The sequence below is a fragment of the Oryctolagus cuniculus genome, chromosome 4 (genome assembly GCF_051225735.1).
Source record: "Oryctolagus cuniculus isolate XC-2025 breed Fujian yellow rabbit chromosome 4, ASM5122573v1, whole genome shotgun sequence".
In the NCBI taxonomy this organism is placed as follows: domain Eukaryota; kingdom Metazoa; phylum Chordata; class Mammalia; order Lagomorpha; family Leporidae; genus Oryctolagus; species Oryctolagus cuniculus.
Window position 1 is genome coordinate 69417353 of NC_142870.1, and position 18925 is coordinate 69436277.

Genomic DNA, 18925 nt, shown 5'->3' on the forward strand with positions numbered 1-18925 from the left:
CTTCTATTGATAACAACTTGAAAACCTAGAGAAAATTATTAAAAATATTTATTTTATGATACCAGAGATTACAAAGCTCATAAAAAATCTTGAGAATACCTTACTTTTACAAATAACAGCTGTTCTGAATATGAACTGTGAGTTGTGGTTTTCTTTCCTTGAGTGCTTCATAAACCACACCCACTCCATCTCCACAAACCATGTAGTAGTGAACAACAATTTTAGTAACTCAAGGTAGCAGATAACAGAGTATAAGGCAGCAGACCAGCTGGATATTTAGAAAGATCTTGTTGGCAAAATAGCCACAGGAGGGCTGAGATAAAAAATATCTAAATGTAAACTCTATGAAAAGTCCTGGCTGCTTCAAACTACACTACATGGGAGTCTGTTAGAAAGCAGGTAGCAAATAAAGGGAGATCTACATTTGAAAGAAATAAAGAATAAAACAGAAAACAACTTTGAGTGCAATTTGCAATTTGACTGTGTTACTTAAATCACGTACAACTCTGAAAGGCAGAAAACAAATGCCTTACCAGCTTTGAGGTGTCAAAGAATAGATCTCAGGATTGAAAAAGAGATTGGGAAATTTACACTGACCATATGGCCCAGCAATTCACACAAAAGACACAAAAATTTATGGCTATGCAAAGAGTTGGAAGTAAATTTTTAGTGGAACTTTTTAGAAGAGACCTAAATTATAAATAACTTAAATGTCCAACAGCATGCAATACAAATTATATATATCTTTAAAAATGTATATCATTCAGAAATAAAAAAGTAAAATATGAATATATAGAACATGGATTAAAAAAACTGCCTATACCGTGGATAACTAGAAACATATGTTCATGTGAAAATGCATATATCAATGTTTACAGCAGCACTAATCACAATACATAAAAAGTAGAAATATCTCAAATATTCATCAACTGACAAATGGATAAAGGTGATATATCTATACAGAAATACTGTTGAGTAACACAAAGGAATGAAGTACTGATATGCGCAACAAGAAAAATAAACTTTTTTAAAAAAGATTTATCTATTTATTTTAAAGTCACAGTTACAGCAAGAGAGGAGAGATTAAAAAAAAAAGAGAGATCTTTCCAGTTGTTGCTTCATTTCCAATATGGCCACAATGGCCAGAACTGGGCCAGGCTGAAGCCAGGAACCAGGAGCTTCTTCCGAGTCTCCCACATGTGTAGCAGGGATCCAAGCATTTGGGCCATCTTGTGCCACTTTCCCAAGGCCATTATTAGGGAGCTGGATCAGAAGTGGAGCAGCCAGGACCACAATGGTCCCAACACAGATGAACTTTAAAAACAAGCTAAGTGAAAGAAGCCACATGTAAAAGACCACATATTGCATGATGCCATTTCTATGAAATACACTGATTAATCCACATGGACAGAAAATAGTGATTTCTATGGATATGAAGAAGGGGACAATCAGAGTGACTTCTACTGGGTAAAGAGTTTCTCTTTTGGAATGATAAGAATGTTCTGGACTTAGATAATGGTGTTGACATACAAATCTGAATATACTGAAAACACTGAATTACAATACTTAAAAGGGTGGATTTAATAATATGTAAGCTTTATTATCAAATTTTTAAAATTATATGTCTTATAACAAATGTCCATTGATACAAACACAATGTTATTACCACCTTTCTAATATTTTCTGGCTGATAAATAAGATATAATAAAAACTGCATGGGTACAAAAAGATGATTAAAACAGCCTCTGAACTAAAACTGCACATAGTCTCAGCAACAAGTACACATTTAAGTGTAGCATCATTTGGAAAATGCAATGAGAGAAATAGCCAGAATACCAAAAAGCCACAAAGGAAGAATAATTAACATAGACACAGGCAAGGTTTCCTAGGAGAGATTTTGGACAAATTTTTTAAAAAGGGGAGTAGTTAGTCAAATGGCCAAGAAGACTGAGTAACAAATATGAAGACACTGTAATCACTGTAAATGACATCTGATGTGACTGCAAAAGAGCTCACAACATGTACTCTGCTATTTGAAATTCAAAGTGGCTATCATAATACTAATTCACATTTTAGATTAACTACTATACTAGTGGTAGCTATCACTTAAATACAGATTCTGTCTTCCCCACTAACGTACCAAGTTTCTTAAAGACAACAACTCTATATGCTATCTGCATTCCAAGCTTCTACTATAATAATATCCTCGATAGACCACCTACTCAATAAAAGCTGCCACCAATGACAGTGAGGTTCAAACAGCTAAACCAAAGGCAACTGTAAGAGAATCCAGTACCTGTTTAAAGATATTTAAACTAACAAACACAGAAAAGTATGGGATCTTATCTAAATACCTGTGTAGTAGTATTTTCTTCTCTAAGAAGGAGAATTTCAGATGTTAGAGCATCAATAAGCTCTCGATGATCACCTAATGCTTTTTCTAGTTGCTGCCTTGTCTCTACTTCTTTACGAAGTTGAAGCTCACTCTACAAAAAAAAACAACAAAAACCTCACCAGAAACATCATACATTGAAATCTAAGTTTCCACTCAAAGTAATTAAAGATATTTTCAAAAGAAGAATTTGTTACATGAGAGTAATAAGAATTTTTAAAATAAAATTTTAAATTTTAAAAGTAATAAAATAAATTTTAAAATATAAAAGCAGTAAAAGTTTAAAGTCTTATAATATTTAATTAAAGAAAATGTGCTGCTTTATCCTTATCCATTCTCTAAATAAGACATAATAAAAAAGCATATCAAATTAAATTATACTTTTGTAAATGAAAGTACAAGTATACACATATACATATTGTTTGAACAGACAAAGACTACTTCGAGAAAGAAACACTACTACTTGGTAATGGGGTTGACTACCAGAAGTAAACAGGTTAGCTGGAAGTTAGGGGCAACAGTTAGGTTTTTCATTTTACAACCTTTTGTATCTTTGAATTTCACAGCACGTGATTTTATCACTGATCCAAAAACTAACCTTGTTAAAATATAATTAAATATAAATGACTACTGATTCAAGTGATTAGCTAAACAGTACATGCTTTCAAGCCTGTTAACACTTCCCAAGAGCCAAAAGTACACTCCTGAGGACTCCTGAGTTAGGGAGAAAGATTGATAAGATTCCAGAAAGTCTGATGGATATAAGAAATCTTTCATTAAAATCTTCCATTTAAGGAAGATGGCTCTAGAGAAACTGAAACAACTGAATTAGGGTGTTAGATAAATCTATATTTTTAAATAATAAAAATTTCAACACACTTTACAGATTTAAGTACATATAAATAACAGCCAAAGTAACTTTAAAATTATTAAATGTATAGCTAACACTAATATTACAGCATTTTGAGGACTGATTGCTGTTTGAAAACAAATTTAAGAAAAAATTCTTCCTTGTTTTATACCCACTTAGACAATACCTGAGACAATACCCAGTGAAACCATAAACCAAGTTATAGAGAAAACATGGGGCTGGTGTTATAGTGCAGTGGGTTAAGCCAACACCTGCAATCCCCAGGATCCAGTATCAGAGCATACTAACCCAGCTTCCTGCTAATGTGCCTAAGAAATGTGGGTCACCCACATGGGAGACCCAGATGGAGTTCCCAGCTCTTGGCTTCAGCTTGATCCAGCCCTAGCCATTGTAGCCATTTAAGGGAGTGAATCAGCAGATGGAATCTCTCTCTTTCCTCTGTAACTCTTTCAATTAAACAAAATATATCTTAAATAAAAAAGAAAACATGAAGAATTTTCCTACCTATCAAGTCTACAGATTATAGCAATGCCACTTTCCAAACTCAATAGTAAGCAGAGAAAAGCAACAGAATGAGAATACAGTTAATAGTGCTACTCAAGGTATAGCCGCTAAACAGCAAAATCTAGTATTGGCACAAGACATAATTTTATTTGCCTCACTAATTATAATTATGCTAATTATAATTTTGGAAAGCTCAAATGGCTATCGTCCAAAAATCAAAAAACAGTAAGTGCTGGTGTGAAAAGGAACCGTAATCTACTATTGGTGGGAATGTAAACTAGAACAACCATTATGGAAGAAAGTATGGCAATTCCTCAGAAATCTAAAAACACATCTAATATGATCCAGCCATTCTACTTCTGAGAATTTACCCAAAAGAAATGAAATCAGCATATGAGAGTTATTTGTACGCCCAGGTTTACTGCAGCTCAATTTACAATGGCTAAGAGATGGAGTCAATCCAGATGTCTACAACTGCTGACTGGATAAAGAAAATGTAAATACACACCATGGATTACTACTCAGCCATAAAAAACGAATTCAATCTTGTCTTATGTAACAAAATAGATGCAACTGGAAACCATTACACTTAGTGAAATAAGTGAGTCTCAAAAAGGCAAATATCATCTATTTTCTCTGATATGTGGCAACTAATATAGAATACAAAAAAAATATAGGAATGAAATGGTCACTTTGGGATATGATTGTCATTTTTAGCTCATGTTTATACTCATGTGGAACTGTAGTCTTCCTACTTTTTACTTGTTTAAATACTATGATTAGAGGAGAATTAAGCCTCTGACTATAAAGTGGATTAAAATTATGTCTTTTTTTTTTAAAGATTTATTTATTTATTTGAAAGTTAGAATTACACAGAGAACGGAGAGGCAGAGAGAGAGAGGTCTTCCATCCGTTAGTTCACTCCCCAAATGGCCACAATGGCTGGAACTACGCTGATCCGAAGCTAGGAGTCAGGAGCTTCCTCCTGGTCTCCGATGTGGGTGCAGGGGCCCAAGCACTTGGGCCATCCTCCACTTCTTTCCCAGGCCGTAGCAGAGAGCTGCATAGGAAGTGGAGCAGCCAGGTCTCAAACCAGTGCCCATATGGGATGCCGGCACTTCAGGCCAGGGCGTTAACCCGCTGCGCCACAGTGCCAGCCCCTAAAATTATGACTTTACAAAAACTGATAAAGGCAGGGGTGGGAGGGGGATTGGAGGTGAACACAGGAGTGAGGAAAGTTTGGTTGTCTTCTTGGAACTGTACCTACAGACTGCATAAAATCAAAATTTTTTTAAAAAAAAGAAAGCTCTTTTTAAAATTAAAATAACCTACCTAGCATGTATCAACTAATGGTAAAAGGATAATAACATTAGCCGGCGCCGTGGCTCAATAGGCTAATCCTCCACCTTGCGGCGCCGGCACACCGGGTTCTAGTCCCGGTCGGGGCGCCGGATTCTGTCCCGGTTGCCCCTCTTCCAGGCCAGCTCTCTGCTATGGCCAGGGAGTGCAGTGGAGGATGGCCCAGGTGCTTGGGCCCTGCACCCCATGGGAGACCAGGAAAAGCACCTGGATCCTGGCTCCTGCCATCAGATCAGCGCGGTGCGCCGGCTGCAGCGGCGGCCATTGGAGGGTGAACCAACGGCAAAGGAAGACCTTTCTCTCTCTGTTTCTCTCTCTCACTGTCCACTCTGCCTGTCAAAAAAAAAAAAAAAAAAAGGATAATAACAGGACAAACCCTTACTGAAGATAATCTAACCAGAGGGATTTTAAACAATGCTATTCAAGTTTGAACTTTATTTACCTGTTTTTTAATAATGGTTATAAATAAAGTTAACATGAATAAATGCTGAGCATGACCTGAGTCCTTTTTCGTGTGTTTTATCTATTTATTTATTTGAAAGACAAATACAGAGAAAGACAGAGAGACATCTTCCATTCACTGATTCACTCCCCAAATGTACACAACAGCTGAGGCCGCACCCAAATGTACACAACAGCTGAGGCCGCACCAGGTCAAACTCAAGAACCACGAACTCCATCCAGATTGCCCACATGGGTGGCAGGAACCTAAGTACCTGGGCCATCACCTGCTGCCTCCCAGGCACATTAGTAGGAGCTGGATGGGAAGCAGAGGCAGGACTTGAGGCACTCTAATATGGGATGTGGGTGTCTCATGTGGAAGCTTAACCTGCTGTACCACAATGTATCCCTCTTATACTTTATTGGGAGGCTGCAATAACTTAAGCAGAGAAGGAAAGAAAAAAAAAAAAAAACCCACACATTTCTTCCTGAAGAAAATTCTATTAATCTCATGCTCTTACCTCTTTAAGGTATCGAACCAGGCGACAGAGAGAGCTCACTAGAGACAAAGTGAAGCCTGTGAGACCATGACCACCCTGCAGTCCTTTGACCTCGCGTCCTGTCCACCGCTCATATTCCGCCATTTCATGTTCCACCTCATGTATCATGTGTTTCAGAATATCCAGGCTGGAATTACTGCTACTGGGTAAGTCTGCAGATGTTGTGCTAGCTGATAACGTGCTCTTCTTCTGCTTGGAAGGAGCATGCAAATCTGGTTTTCTTTTCACTGACAAGGACAGACACAATTCTATTTCAAGACCAGGAAAAATTAAAACTAGAAAACAACTAGAAAAACCTTTTGACTGTTGTTATAAAATCCTTTGACAGAAGTTAATATAATTTTCTCATAAAAATCTTTATACTAGGGCTTACACAATCTATAGTGAATGTGCTAGAACTATCTTTCCAGAGTTACATGGAATAGGAGGCATTTCTTTGCTATTATTCAATTAACTCTCACTTGACGTTCTCCAACTAGAAGAGCTTAAGGAATAGAAATCTACTAAGAGATTAAGATAGCTACATCGGCCGGCGCCGCGGCTCACTAGGATAATCCTCTGCCTTGCAGCACCGGCACACCGGGTTCTAGTCCTGGTCGGGGCACCGGATTCTGTCCCGCTTGCCCCTCTTCCAGGCCAGCTCTCTGCTGTGGCCCGGGAGTGCAGTGAAGGATGGCCCAAGTCCTTGGGCCCTGCACCCCATGGGAGACCAGGATAAGTACCTGGCTCCTGCCATCGGATCAGCGCGGTGTGCCGGCCACAGCGCGCCAGCCGCGGCGGCCATTGGAGGGTGAACCAACGGCAAAAGGAAGACCTTTCTCTCTGTCTCTCTCTCTCACTGTCCACTCTGCCTGTCAAAAAATAAAAAAAAAATAAAAATATATATATATATAAAAAAGATAGCTACATCAAGTTACATGGTTAATAATCTGTCTTTGTAAATTAAAGGATTAAACCTTTATTTAACGGCTGCTTTTGCTTCCTTGAATTCAGCACTTGTCCCACAGTGTAGCCTACAGTCTCAGAAGATTCTTCAGACTGAAGCTTGCTCTGGATTCTCTTGACAGCATTGGTAGCATTCAGAGCAGCTAAAAAGAAGAACATTTCAAAAGTATCTCAACTGCACAAACTTTTTCAAAAAGTACTTCAATTTACAGATACATCACTATTTTAGTTAATTAGGCTAAGGATATCAAAAGCTAAATATTCCTTAAAAGTGATTGTGTTCCAGAAAGAACCCAATAAAGAAGGCTATTAGAAATAATGCAAAGGGAGAACAAACCTCTTTGTTCCACTGATGACAGAGCAGATGATGGAGTTCCTGGAGGGGTTACTGTTTGTGATTGTGCTGCCAATTTCTGCTGAATATCAGTCCAGAGTTTATTAATTAACTCAGAATTTTCTTCCTTTAGTTGGTGGAGAAACCTATAAATTATGGGACAATAACCTAGATTATAATTAACAGGTACAATCATTTAAATTGTTCAATTATTTGTTTGGAAGATTATTCATAACCAAAGAAAAAATCCTTTTCACTTTAAAAGAAAAGATTAGACAAGTTAAAATGTCTATCACCTTAGAGGTAGAAGAAATCATATATCTGCCTCCCAGCTTCCTAACTGCCTCGGCCCCTAAGGGAGAAGCATTTACCCTTTCTGCAGTTTTGTGGTCTGGCTCCATCCTCCTCTCTCCACAGTTACTAAATATCTATGGCTCAGCCTGTGTTGGTGTTTCTCTCCTACAAAGAAGCCTATCCACAGAGCAGTCTGTGTGCATTACTGAGGTCTGTGGGGAAGGGGCAAGGGGACTGAGGAAAGGAGCTACAGTTTACACTGCTAGTATTCACAAAAGAGCTAAGCCTCATACTGTAATTATCATTATCAGTGTTACAGCAGATATTTTAATCTTCAACTATCTGATTCATTTGTACTAAACTTAAAAGAGGCAGAGGGGCAAAAAAGTATAAACAACCCAAATGTTCACCTGCTGATGAATGAATAGGTAAAATCTTGGTGTAGCCGTGCAGTGAAATATTATTCAGTCATAAAAAAGAATGTAGCACTGATATATGCTACAATAGATATGAGCCTTAAAAATATTATGCAAAGTGAGACATCAGCCATGAATGACAGCATACTCCATAGTCTACATATGTAAAAAAATTTATAAAATGTCCAAGATAGGCAAATCTATAGTGGCTGCCTAGAGCTGGTTTGCAGGAAAATGAGGTTTGACAGCTAAAGAGCATGGAGGTTTCTTTTTGAGATGATGAAAATATTCTAAAATTGACAGTGATGAGTGCATGACTCTGTGAATATACTATGAACTATTGAATATTTTTTTGACAGGCAAAGTTAGACAGAGAGGTCTTTCTTCCGTTGGTTCACCCTCCAATGGCAACTGCGGCCGGCGCGCTGTGCTGATCCGAAGCCAGGAGCCAGGTGCTTCCTCCTGGTCTCCCACGCGGGTGCAGGGCCCAAGCACTTGGGCCATCCTCCACTGCCTTCCCGGGCCACAGCAGAGAGCTGGACTGGAAGAGGAGCAACTGGGACAGAATCTGGTGCCCCAACCAGCACTAGAACTCGGGGTGCCAGCGCCACAGGCACAGGATTAGCCAAGTGAACTGCGGCGCCAGCAAACTATTAAATATTTTAAATAAGCAAACTCTATGACACATGAACTCTAAATTGATAAAACTGTTACCAAAAAAAAAAAAAAAGAGAGAGAGAGAAAGAGAAAAGGGAATCTTAATTAGTGACCCCACAAATTTCAGCCTAAAGGAGTTGATTTCAAACAACCTTCAAAATAGCACATTAGAACACTAGTTGCTAAAATGTTTAGCAAAAGGTTAGTGACTAGTTACAAAACATCAGAAAGACACCTTAGTAAGACAGTGTAAGATTTCTATACAAGTTAGGCAAATAACCTGAATCAGCGTGGAAAGCACATTACTGTCTCTAATAGTTATACTTCTAAGAGTCAGATTAGGGAGCTGACGTTGTGGCATAGTAGGCTAAACCTAGGCCTGGGGCACCAGCATCCTATATGGGCGCCAATTAGAGTCCCAGCTGCTCCTCTTCTTATCCAGCTCTTTGCTTGTGGCCTGAGGAAGGTCCAAGTGCTTGGGCACTGCACCCGCGTGGGAGACCCAGAGGAAGCGTCTGGCTCCTGGCTTTGAATTGGCCTGGCTCCAGCCATTATGACCATTTGGGAAGTGAACCAGCACATGGAAGACCTTTCTCTCTGTCTATAGTTTTACCCCTCAAATAAATAAATTTTTTAAAAAATCTTGGAAAAAAAAAAAGAGTCAGGTTATATGAAATAATAGCAACAATTAAAATAATACCTTCTATGGCAGAAAACAAAACGACCTAATCCCTGGAACCCATGAATGCTACCTTATTTGTCTAAAAACGAACTTGGCATACATGATTAAGAATCATAAGAAAGGGAAATGATCCTGAATTATTTGGATGGGCCCTAAATGCAAATTAACGTCTTAATGCAAGGGAGACACAGGGGATTCGATACACAGTGAGAAGATAATAAGATGGAGGCAGAGATTGGAGTGATGTAGCCAAACCAAGGAATGTCAATAGCCACCAGAAGGTGGAAAAACCAAGAAGATTCTCTGCTGGATACTCTGGAGGGAATATGGACCTACCAACACTTTGATATCAGTCTAGTGAAACTAACTTCAGATATCAAGCCTCCAGAACTTTAAAGATAATCAATATCTATTGTTTTACACCATCAAGTTTGTATTAATGTTATAATATCCTTAGGAAATAATATAATTCTAGGACCTAGATATGTCATGCTGGTATAAGTACCTAAAAATGTGGAAGTAGCTTAGGAATTGAACAACTAAAGGCTGGAAGGACTTTTAGGGGAATGATAAAAAAAGCCTCAATTGCTTTAAACAGACTGTTGGCAGAAATACTGTTTGTTTTTTTCCTAAAGATTTATTTATGTTTATTTGAAAGGCAGAGTTACAGAGGGGCAGAGAGAGACAGGTCTTCCAACTGCTGATTCACTCCCCAAATGGTCGCAATGGCTGGAGCTGGGCTGAACAAAAGCCAGGAGCCAGGAGCTTTCTCTGAGTCTCCCACATGGGTGCAGGGGCCCAAGGACTTGGGCCATCTTCTACTGCTTTCCCAGGCCATAGCAGAGAACTGGATCAGAGGTGGAGCAGCCAAGACTCGAACTGGTGCCCATATGGGATGCCGGCACTGCAGGTGGAGGCTTTACCCACTACACCACAGCACCGGCCCCAGAAACACTGTTGTTAAAGACTCTTCTACTGAGGTTTCAGGAGAAATGAGAAGTACAGTAAAGAAAGTCTGTATTATCTTAGAGAATACATATTTTGTTCTAAGTAGAATGTGGGTAGAAATAATGAAAAGGAGCTTATGATAAGGGTTCAGAAGGAAGTAAGGAACATGTTGGAAACTACAAGAACAGCAATCCCCGTGGTAAGGTAGCAGAAAACTTAGTTGTATGGAAAGCAGAATTCATAAGCAATGAATTTGGATACTTAGCTAAGAACATTTCAAGGCCAAGTACTGAAGGTACAGCCTGCCTCCTCCTGAAGACTGATGCAAAATTCAAGAGAAAGGATATAAACTGAGGGAGGAACTATTCCAAAAGGAACCAAGACAAGATAATTGAGAAATTCTCACAGTGTCGAGACTGCAAAAGGTGCTCAAATTACTGGAGTCACTGTTAGGAAAGCATACTGGTGGAAGAAGGGCTAGGGCATGTATGAACAACCATTTGCTAGTTCTGAACAGATAAGGAATGTGACTCAAGGATCCACTTTTTTTTTCAGCAGAGGCCAGCAATAAAGATGGGATTATCCAGGAAAGATCAGTGGAGGATCTGTTATCTATTGGAGTGAATGGTACTTTTTTGTTTTGTTTCTTTTTTTGAAGACTTATTTATTTGAAAGGCAGAATGGTGGGGGATGGGGGGAGAAGATATATCTTCCATCTACTGGTTTAATCCCCAAATGGCCATGGCTGGGCCAGACCAAAGTCAGGAGCCAGGAACTCCATTCAGGTCTCCCTCATGGGTGGCAGGAACCCAAGTACTTGGGCCATCATTTGCCGCTTCCCAGGCACATCAGCAGGGGGGTGAATCAGAAGCAGAGCAGCCACGACTTAAACCAGCGCTCTGATAAAGTATGCCAGCAACTTAAGTGGTAGCTTAAGTGCTGCGTCACAATGCCAGCCCCCTACATGATCTTTTGAGAATGTTACACAAGCAGAAATACCATCAACTTGGACTGACAAGAAGAGAGACAGAATGAAATGAAGGTTGAACGGCAGACCCCCAAATATCTACAAACAAGAAACAGGCTGATAAAACAACTCAGCTGTGAACATGGGCTATCTTCAAGAACAAGGAAGAATGACACCAAAGCTTTAAGAGCTGGAGATGTAGAGACCACACTCAGGCATAGAGGCTAAGCCCAGTGCCACAGAAATGGAAGCAAGAGTCACGGACCCAGAGGATGAAGGCTAAAGCCATAGATGAGTATTTCTGATCCTTGAAACCTAATGGAATTTGTTATGCGGGATTTTACAGTTACAAATGGTGACCCCTTTCTTCAATTTTTACCTATAAAAAAGAATTATAAGGTAGGTGGTTAGCCCAGCAGTTAAGATGCCCACACCTCACATTAGAGTACCTGGGTTCAATTTCTGGCTCCAGCTCCTGATTTCAGCTTCCTACTAATTAGGGGCACTGGGAACCAGAAGGTGATGACTCAAGAGCTGAGTTCCTTTTATTCAGGTGGAAGACTGAGGTTAAGTTCCTGATTCCCAGCTTCAATCTGGCCCAGCCTCAGCTACTATGCTCATTTAACGAGTGAACCAGGAGATGGAAGCTTGCTCGCCCACACTCCCTCTCAAACAACAGAAGCGTTTTCCTAAGATTAAAAACAAGGCAAAGATGCCTACTATTTTCTCTATTTTCAATACTGTTCTATAGCCTATACAATAATACAAAAGAGACCAGTTGGAGATGTGAGACTTAGAAACAAATAAAACTATGTTTACTTGCAGATCATATGATAGTAAACCTAGAAAATCAACGCTAAAACTAATCCAACCAATAAAGTAGCAGAATAGCAAGATGGTACACAAAAATCAATAGCATTCATAAACACAAACAATAACTAGTTAGAAGGTATAACAGAAAATTCCTCTTGAAAACAAAATAGTGAATAAATTTAATGAAAGTAAGCAAAATTAATGAGAAAAATATTTAAACCTTCATCAAAAACAAAACAGTAAACTTTTAACAAGTGAAAATATACATTTTGTTCTTGGATAGTAAAATTTAATATCATGAAGAGGTCAGTTCTCACTAGCTCATCTAATAATATGACATGTCCTTACAAAAAATACCAGTAAGCTTTTTTATTAAGCTAAATAGGTTGATTCTAAAGTTCATGTGGAAAAATAAATACCCAAGAATCACTATAAAAACTGAGTAAAAAGCTATGAGGGAGTCTATCAAAATATTCTAAATTTTCTAATTAAAACAGTGTGGGGTTGCAGCAAGATAAGAAAGGCAAGGCCAGTGAACTAGAATAGACACTCCAGAAATAGATCCAAGTACACATGGAAATTTAGTATGCAACGAAGTTTGCATCTCAAATCAGCACAGCAACGACACTCTTTTTTAATAAATGGCATTGGGACAATTAATAAAATCATATAAGGGGCCAATGCTGTGGCAGAGCGGATGAAGCTGCCGCCTGCAGTGCCAGCTTCCTATATGGGCACTGGTTCGAGTCCTGACTGCTCTTCTTCTAATCCAGCTCTCTGCTATGGACTGGGAATGCAGTAGAAGATGGTCCAAGTCCTTGGGCCCCTGTACTCGCAAGGGAGACCTGGAAGAAGCTCCTGGCTTTGGATCTGCGCAGCTCCAACCATTGTGGCCATTGGGGAATGAACCATCGGATAGAAGACTTCTCTCTCTCTCGGCCTCTGCCTCTCTGTAACTCTGCTTTTCAAATAAATAAATCTTTAAATAAAATAAAATAAAATCACATAAGTACCAGAAAATGAATGAATTCCTCCATAACCTAGGTGTTTTGTTTTGTTTTGTTTTTTTTTTTTTTTTTGACAGGCAGAGTGGACAGTGAGAGAGTGAGACAGAGAGAAAGGTCTTCCTTTTTGCCGTTGGTTCACCCTCCAATGGCCGCCGCGGCCAGCGTGCTGCGGCCGGCGCACCGCGCTGATCCGATGGCAGGAGCCAGGAGCCAGGTGCTTTTCCTGGTCTCCCATGGGGTGCAGGGCCCAAGCACCTGGGCCATCCTCCACTGCACTCCCTGGCCACAGCAGAGGGCTGGCCTGGAAGAGGGGCAACCGGGACAGAATCCGGCGCCCCGACCGGGACTAGAACCCGGTGTGCCGGCGCCGCTAGGCGGAGGATTAGCCTAGTGAGCCGCGGCGCCGGCCCATAACCTAGGTTTTGACAAAGAATTTCAGAGTATGATTCAAAATCCACATGCATAAGAAAAATGATAAATTCAAATTGTATTTTGCTTGGCTAAAAAAATAAATTGAACAAACTGAGGAAAAACATAATATATTATACATATTACAAATTGTAACATATTTATAAAAACAATTTTTTAGATTTATTTAATTGAAAGGCAGAGTGAGAGAGAGAGATGAGAGAGATGTCTTTCAATCACTTCTCAAATGGTCACAATGGCCAGGGCTGGGCAATGTCCAAGTCAGGAGACTGGAACTCCTTTCAGGTCTCCCAGGTGGGTGACAAGGGCCCAAAATTTGGGCCATCATCTGCTGTTCTCCCAGGCTCATTAGCAGGGAACTGGATTGGATGCAGAGTAGCCAGGACTCAAACCAGCACTCTGATACGGGATGCCAGCATAGCTAGTGTCAGCTTAATCTGCTGTACCACAACACCAGACCCTATAAAAATATTTATAACACATTACAGAAGTCTAATATGTATATGTAGACCATAAACAAATTAATAAAAAAGATCATGGGGCTGGCACTGTGGCGCAGTGGGTTAAAGCCCTGGCCTGAGGTGCTGGCATCCCATATGGGCACCAGTTCAGGTCCCGGCTGCTCCTCTTGCGATCCAGCTCTCTGCTATGACCTGGGAAAGCATTAAGAAGATGGCCCAAGTCTTTGGGCCCCTGTGTCCATGTGGGAGACCTGGAATAAGCTCCTGACTTTGGAATGGCACAGCTCCAGCCATTATGGCCATCTGGGGAGTGAACCAGCGGATGGAAGAGCTCTCTCTATGTCTCTACCTTTCTCTGTAACTGTCTTTCAAATAAATAAAATAAATAAGGGAGGGAGGGAGGGACGGATCAAAACCTTACAAGAAAAGTGACCAAAGACATTAAGAGGCAATTCACTGTCATTTCTCTTTAATATTAAAAAGATGTTCAACTTAACTTTTTAGAAGAAATGCAAAGTAAAACTACACTGAGATACCATTTCTCCTTATGAAAATACTAGCAAAAAATTTAAAGCCAGATGCATTCTCTGTTGGCCAGACTCTGCCCAGTGAGAATACAGAATATAACAACCTTCATATAGCAGAATTCAGTTTCCTTTTTAGTAAATTTAAATACCATTTATTTTTTAGCTTAAAAATCTCTCTTCTAACAACTTATCCTAAATATCAATTGCTAATAACATAAAAATACATGAGTATACACAGAGTTTTCACTGAAGTATTTTGTAACTGCAAAATATTGGAAATAATCTAAATGAACATATAAACAGCAGAGTAGGAACCGGCACTGTTAAGTTAAGCCTCTGCCTGGGGCACCAGCATTCCATACAGGCACTGGTGCATGTCCCAGCTGTTCGTCTTCTGATCCAGCACTCTGCTGATGGCCTGGGAAAGCAGTGGAAGATGGCCCTAGTGCTTGGGCCCCTTCACCCCCTTGGGAGATCTGGAAGAAGCTCCTGGCTCCTGACTTCTGATCAGCTCAGCTCCAGCAATTGCAGCCATTTGGGGAGTGAACCACCGGATGGAAGCCCTTTCCGTCTCTCCCTCTCTGTAACTATGCCTCTCAAATAAATAAATCTTAAAAAAAAAAAAAAAAAAGCGTAGTCAAATAAACTATGGTACATTCACACATGGACACATATGCACACGTTTGATTTTACAGAAAATGAAGGAAAATAAACTTACAGAAACTATGGAGTGATTTCCATCCTTTTGACAAAATTATAGAAAACCTATTATCAGAGTAGTGTCACCTATCTCCTGTCTCTTCTAATGAGTTCCCATTCATTCTTACTCTTGTAGGGTAAATCAATTTACCTTGTAGGTAAATCAATTTCATGTTTCTTTTTTAGAAATCTAAGCAGATACACTTATTTTATTTTCTCTTTATTGTATAAAAGATATTATACTGTATTTCTTTTATCACTTAGAAATATATCCTGGAGGCCGGCGCCGAGGCTCACTAGGCTAATCCTCCGCCTAGTGGCGCCGGCACACCGGGTTCTAGTCCCGGTCGGGGTGCCGGATTCTGTCCCGGTCGCCCCTCTTCCAGGCCAGCCCTCTGCTGTGGCCAGGGAGTACAGTAGAGGATGGCCCAGGTGCTTGGGCCCTGCACCCCATGGGAGACCAGGAAAAGCACCTGGCTCCTGCCATCGGATCAGCGCAGTGTGCCTGCCGCAGTGGGCCGGCCGCGGCGGCCATTGGAGGGTGAACCAACGGCAAAAGGAAGACCTTTCTCTCTGTCTCTCTCTCTCACTGTCCACTCTGCCTGTCAAAAAAAAAAAAAAAAAAAAAGAAGGACACATCAAAAAGACACAGGAATGACTTCAAGAAACTCTCATTGGACAAATATGTGACAGAAAAACATTACAATGAGTAAAAGAGGAAACAGATTATAATCCATTGACGGAACCCAGCAAACATCACTTTAACCAAGCAATGAAAGTTAACAGCACCCATCAGAACATCATCACCTCTTTATACAATCACTACTAAGTTAGTTTTCCCCAAAATGTACTGCCTGAATCTAACAATGAATCAGAAAAAGCCAAACTAGAGGGAACTCTAAAATAACTGCTCTGTACTTCTTCAAAACTAGAAAAATGACATGAAAGACAAACATTAAGATTAGATTATTTTACTTTTCGGATTTTTAAAAACAGAAATAGACCTGAATATTAAGAGTAACTGATCATGACTGGTTCTTCAATCACAAAAATACCTTAAATAATATTATTAGGACAGCTCAAGAAACCTAAGTAAGTCCTATGGATGAGAAGATGGTACTGAATCAATGTAATTTCTTGATTATGATAACTGTACTGTCACTGTATAACTTATTCTTGGTAAACATTTTTGTTCTGACATTATGTTCTGAAGTATTTAAAGATGAAATATATAGCTTACTCCCAAATGGTTCTTTAAAAATGTGCATGTGTGTTTCTGTGTAAATACACAGAAAAAGAGAAAACAATAAAACAAATGTTGGAAATGTCAACGATTGGTGAATCTGGGTGGAGAGTATTAGGAGCTTTTTATACTGTTCTTATAGCTTTAAAAAATTATGTAAAAATTAAAAATAAGTATTTCTTATTAATAAAAAAAGATGTAACACTTGAAATGTCCTTGAAAAAGAGCAAGAGTTATAAATATTTGTGTCATATATACATACCTTTCTGTATTTGTGTTAGACTGAGAGTTTAAAGAATTATCAAACTCATTCTCACTTTCTTCTGATTGGCTAATAACAGTTCCTTCTTCATCATCAACTTCATTAAGAGCCTGTATCAATGTAATAACACAAGTAACAACACAAGCTGATTATACACACTCATCCTTTCTTTCTTTTTGTCATAATAGAAAAGAGGTCCCTACTCCTAAGACTAATCTCTCCATGTGTGTTCTAGACTCCAACCCCCTTCACCTCCTTCTACTCAATCAACTGTCCTTTCTCCTGCATCTTCAACCACTCTCTGCACTGGCTTCAGCTCATTAACACTGAAATGGAAGGAAGCCTTCCCATCTTACCCTGACCTGCCTTGAGCAATCTATCTATCTTTTCTTTCACCATCAAATTTCTTGAAAGAGTTGTTCTCTACTTCTAACTTACCATCTATTCCCTGCAACATTGCTCCTGCCCTACCACTCTACTCAAATTGCTCTATACAAGGTCAGTATCAACACCTATATTCCTAATTCAAATGGATTATTTCTGTTTTTGCCTTCCCTTATTTCTCTGATGAATTAAACCCTAATGACTACATATTTCTTTATTTTAAAATCTTCATGCGTTCCTCCTCTATTTTTTTTTTTTTTTGAATAGGTAGAGTTGTACACAGTGAGAGAGTGAGAGACAGAGAGAAAGGTCTTCCTTCCGTTGGTTCACCCCCCAAATGGCTGCTACGGTCAGAGCTGTGCCGATCCAAAGTCAGAAGCCAAGTGCTTCTTCCTGGTCTCCCATGTGGATGCAGGGGCCCAAGCACTTGGGCCATCCTCCACTACCCTCCCAGGCCACAGTAGAGCTGGAATGGAAGAGGAGCAACAACTGGGACTAGAACCCAGCACCCATATGGGATGCCAGCACCGAAGGTGGAGGATTAACCAAGTGAGCCACAGCACCAGCCCCCTCTAATTTTCATGGTACCTTATTTTCTTCCCAATCTCCTGTATTGGTTCTTCTTTTTCTACCCTTCCCTTATATTTGCTGTAACTCAAGGTCCTCCCTTAGACTTTTTCTCCTTTAATCTACTTTCTAAATGATTTTCTCTAATTCTAAAGTTCTAATTATAAGTCAACTGATGTTAATTTTTAAATCTCCATCTCCACCCAGATCTCTCTTGAGCACTACACTTTTATATTCAACTTTCTAAAAGATACCCCTATTTAACACATATAAAACTGAACATTTTCCTAAGCTTCTTCTTCCATTCTTCTGGAAAACTTGTTCCTAAATAGTACCTAAGACCATAAACAACAGTGTCACCATCTACTCAGGTGATTGAGCCAGCAGTAGGAGTATTCTGTCTCGCCTATCGCCAATCAGCCACTCATCCTGTCACCTCTACCTAATTTTAACCTCTCTCAAATCCATCCCTATTCTCCTTTACTTCTCTCCCTACTGATACTGCCCTGCATCAGGCCCTCACCAATTCTCATTAATATTCCAATCTAAGTTTTCTAACCAGGCCTTTTCTTCAGTTTTGTCCCTCCCCAATCTATCTCCCTTAGTACAGTAAATCTCATCATGACTGCAGTCTACTTAAAGTCCTCTAGCGTCTCTATTCTTATTTTCCAATTCCTTAGCCCTTCATGACCTAGCTCCTGCGTCTCTAACCTCAGCCTGTGCCACTTTTTTAATCTAATATAATTCCCATATAACTCATTGTAAATTCCAAGTTTCCTGGGCTACTACACTTTTAAACATACTAATAGATTTAAAAGAACTAGCATTTCAAGATGAACTATGTTTTTGGTATTATACCAGGCACTCTGCATAACCTATCTCAGGTGCCCTGTAAAGCAATCATATCAGGTATATTCTATTCCCATTCAACAAAAACAAAAACGCAACAAATACTCTTGTCCAACTCAGATATTTTAAGAAATCAAGTCAGGATCAAAATATGATTAGCAGCAGAGCATGAGCACAGAGCCACCTGGCTCCAAGTGGACTGACTAATTCCCTGATGTTCCCATAATGACAGACAGCGGCAGTCATGCACAGCCACACACACGGCCTGGCTTTGAATCCCATCTCTGATGCAAACTATGTGATCTTGACAAGTC

The 18925-nt window shown here is 39.7% G+C and overlaps 1 protein-coding gene across 9 annotated transcripts in view; it reads right to left on the minus strand.

Annotated features, from left to right (window-relative positions):
• SPICE1 (spindle and centriole associated protein 1) overlaps window positions 1-18925 on the minus strand; it is a 68834-nt gene that overhangs the window by 22227 nt on the left and 27682 nt on the right. For 8 of the 9 annotated variants that reach the window (XM_008266934.5, XM_089331656.1, XM_089331654.1 and 5 more), the window contains 5 exons: window positions 16812-16921; window positions 7410-7552; window positions 7084-7215; window positions 6089-6354; window positions 2355-2486 (listed from right to left, as the gene is read on the minus strand). In XM_008266934.5, coding sequence (XP_008265156.2) covers window positions 2355-2486; window positions 6089-6354; window positions 7084-7215; window positions 7410-7552; window positions 16812-16921 — 783 coding nt within the window. Of the gene's footprint in view, window positions 1-30; window positions 1328-2354; window positions 2487-6088; window positions 6355-7083; window positions 7216-7409; window positions 7553-16811; window positions 16922-18925 lie in introns of those variants that run through there. The other variant, XM_089331659.1, reaches the window with a different exon arrangement.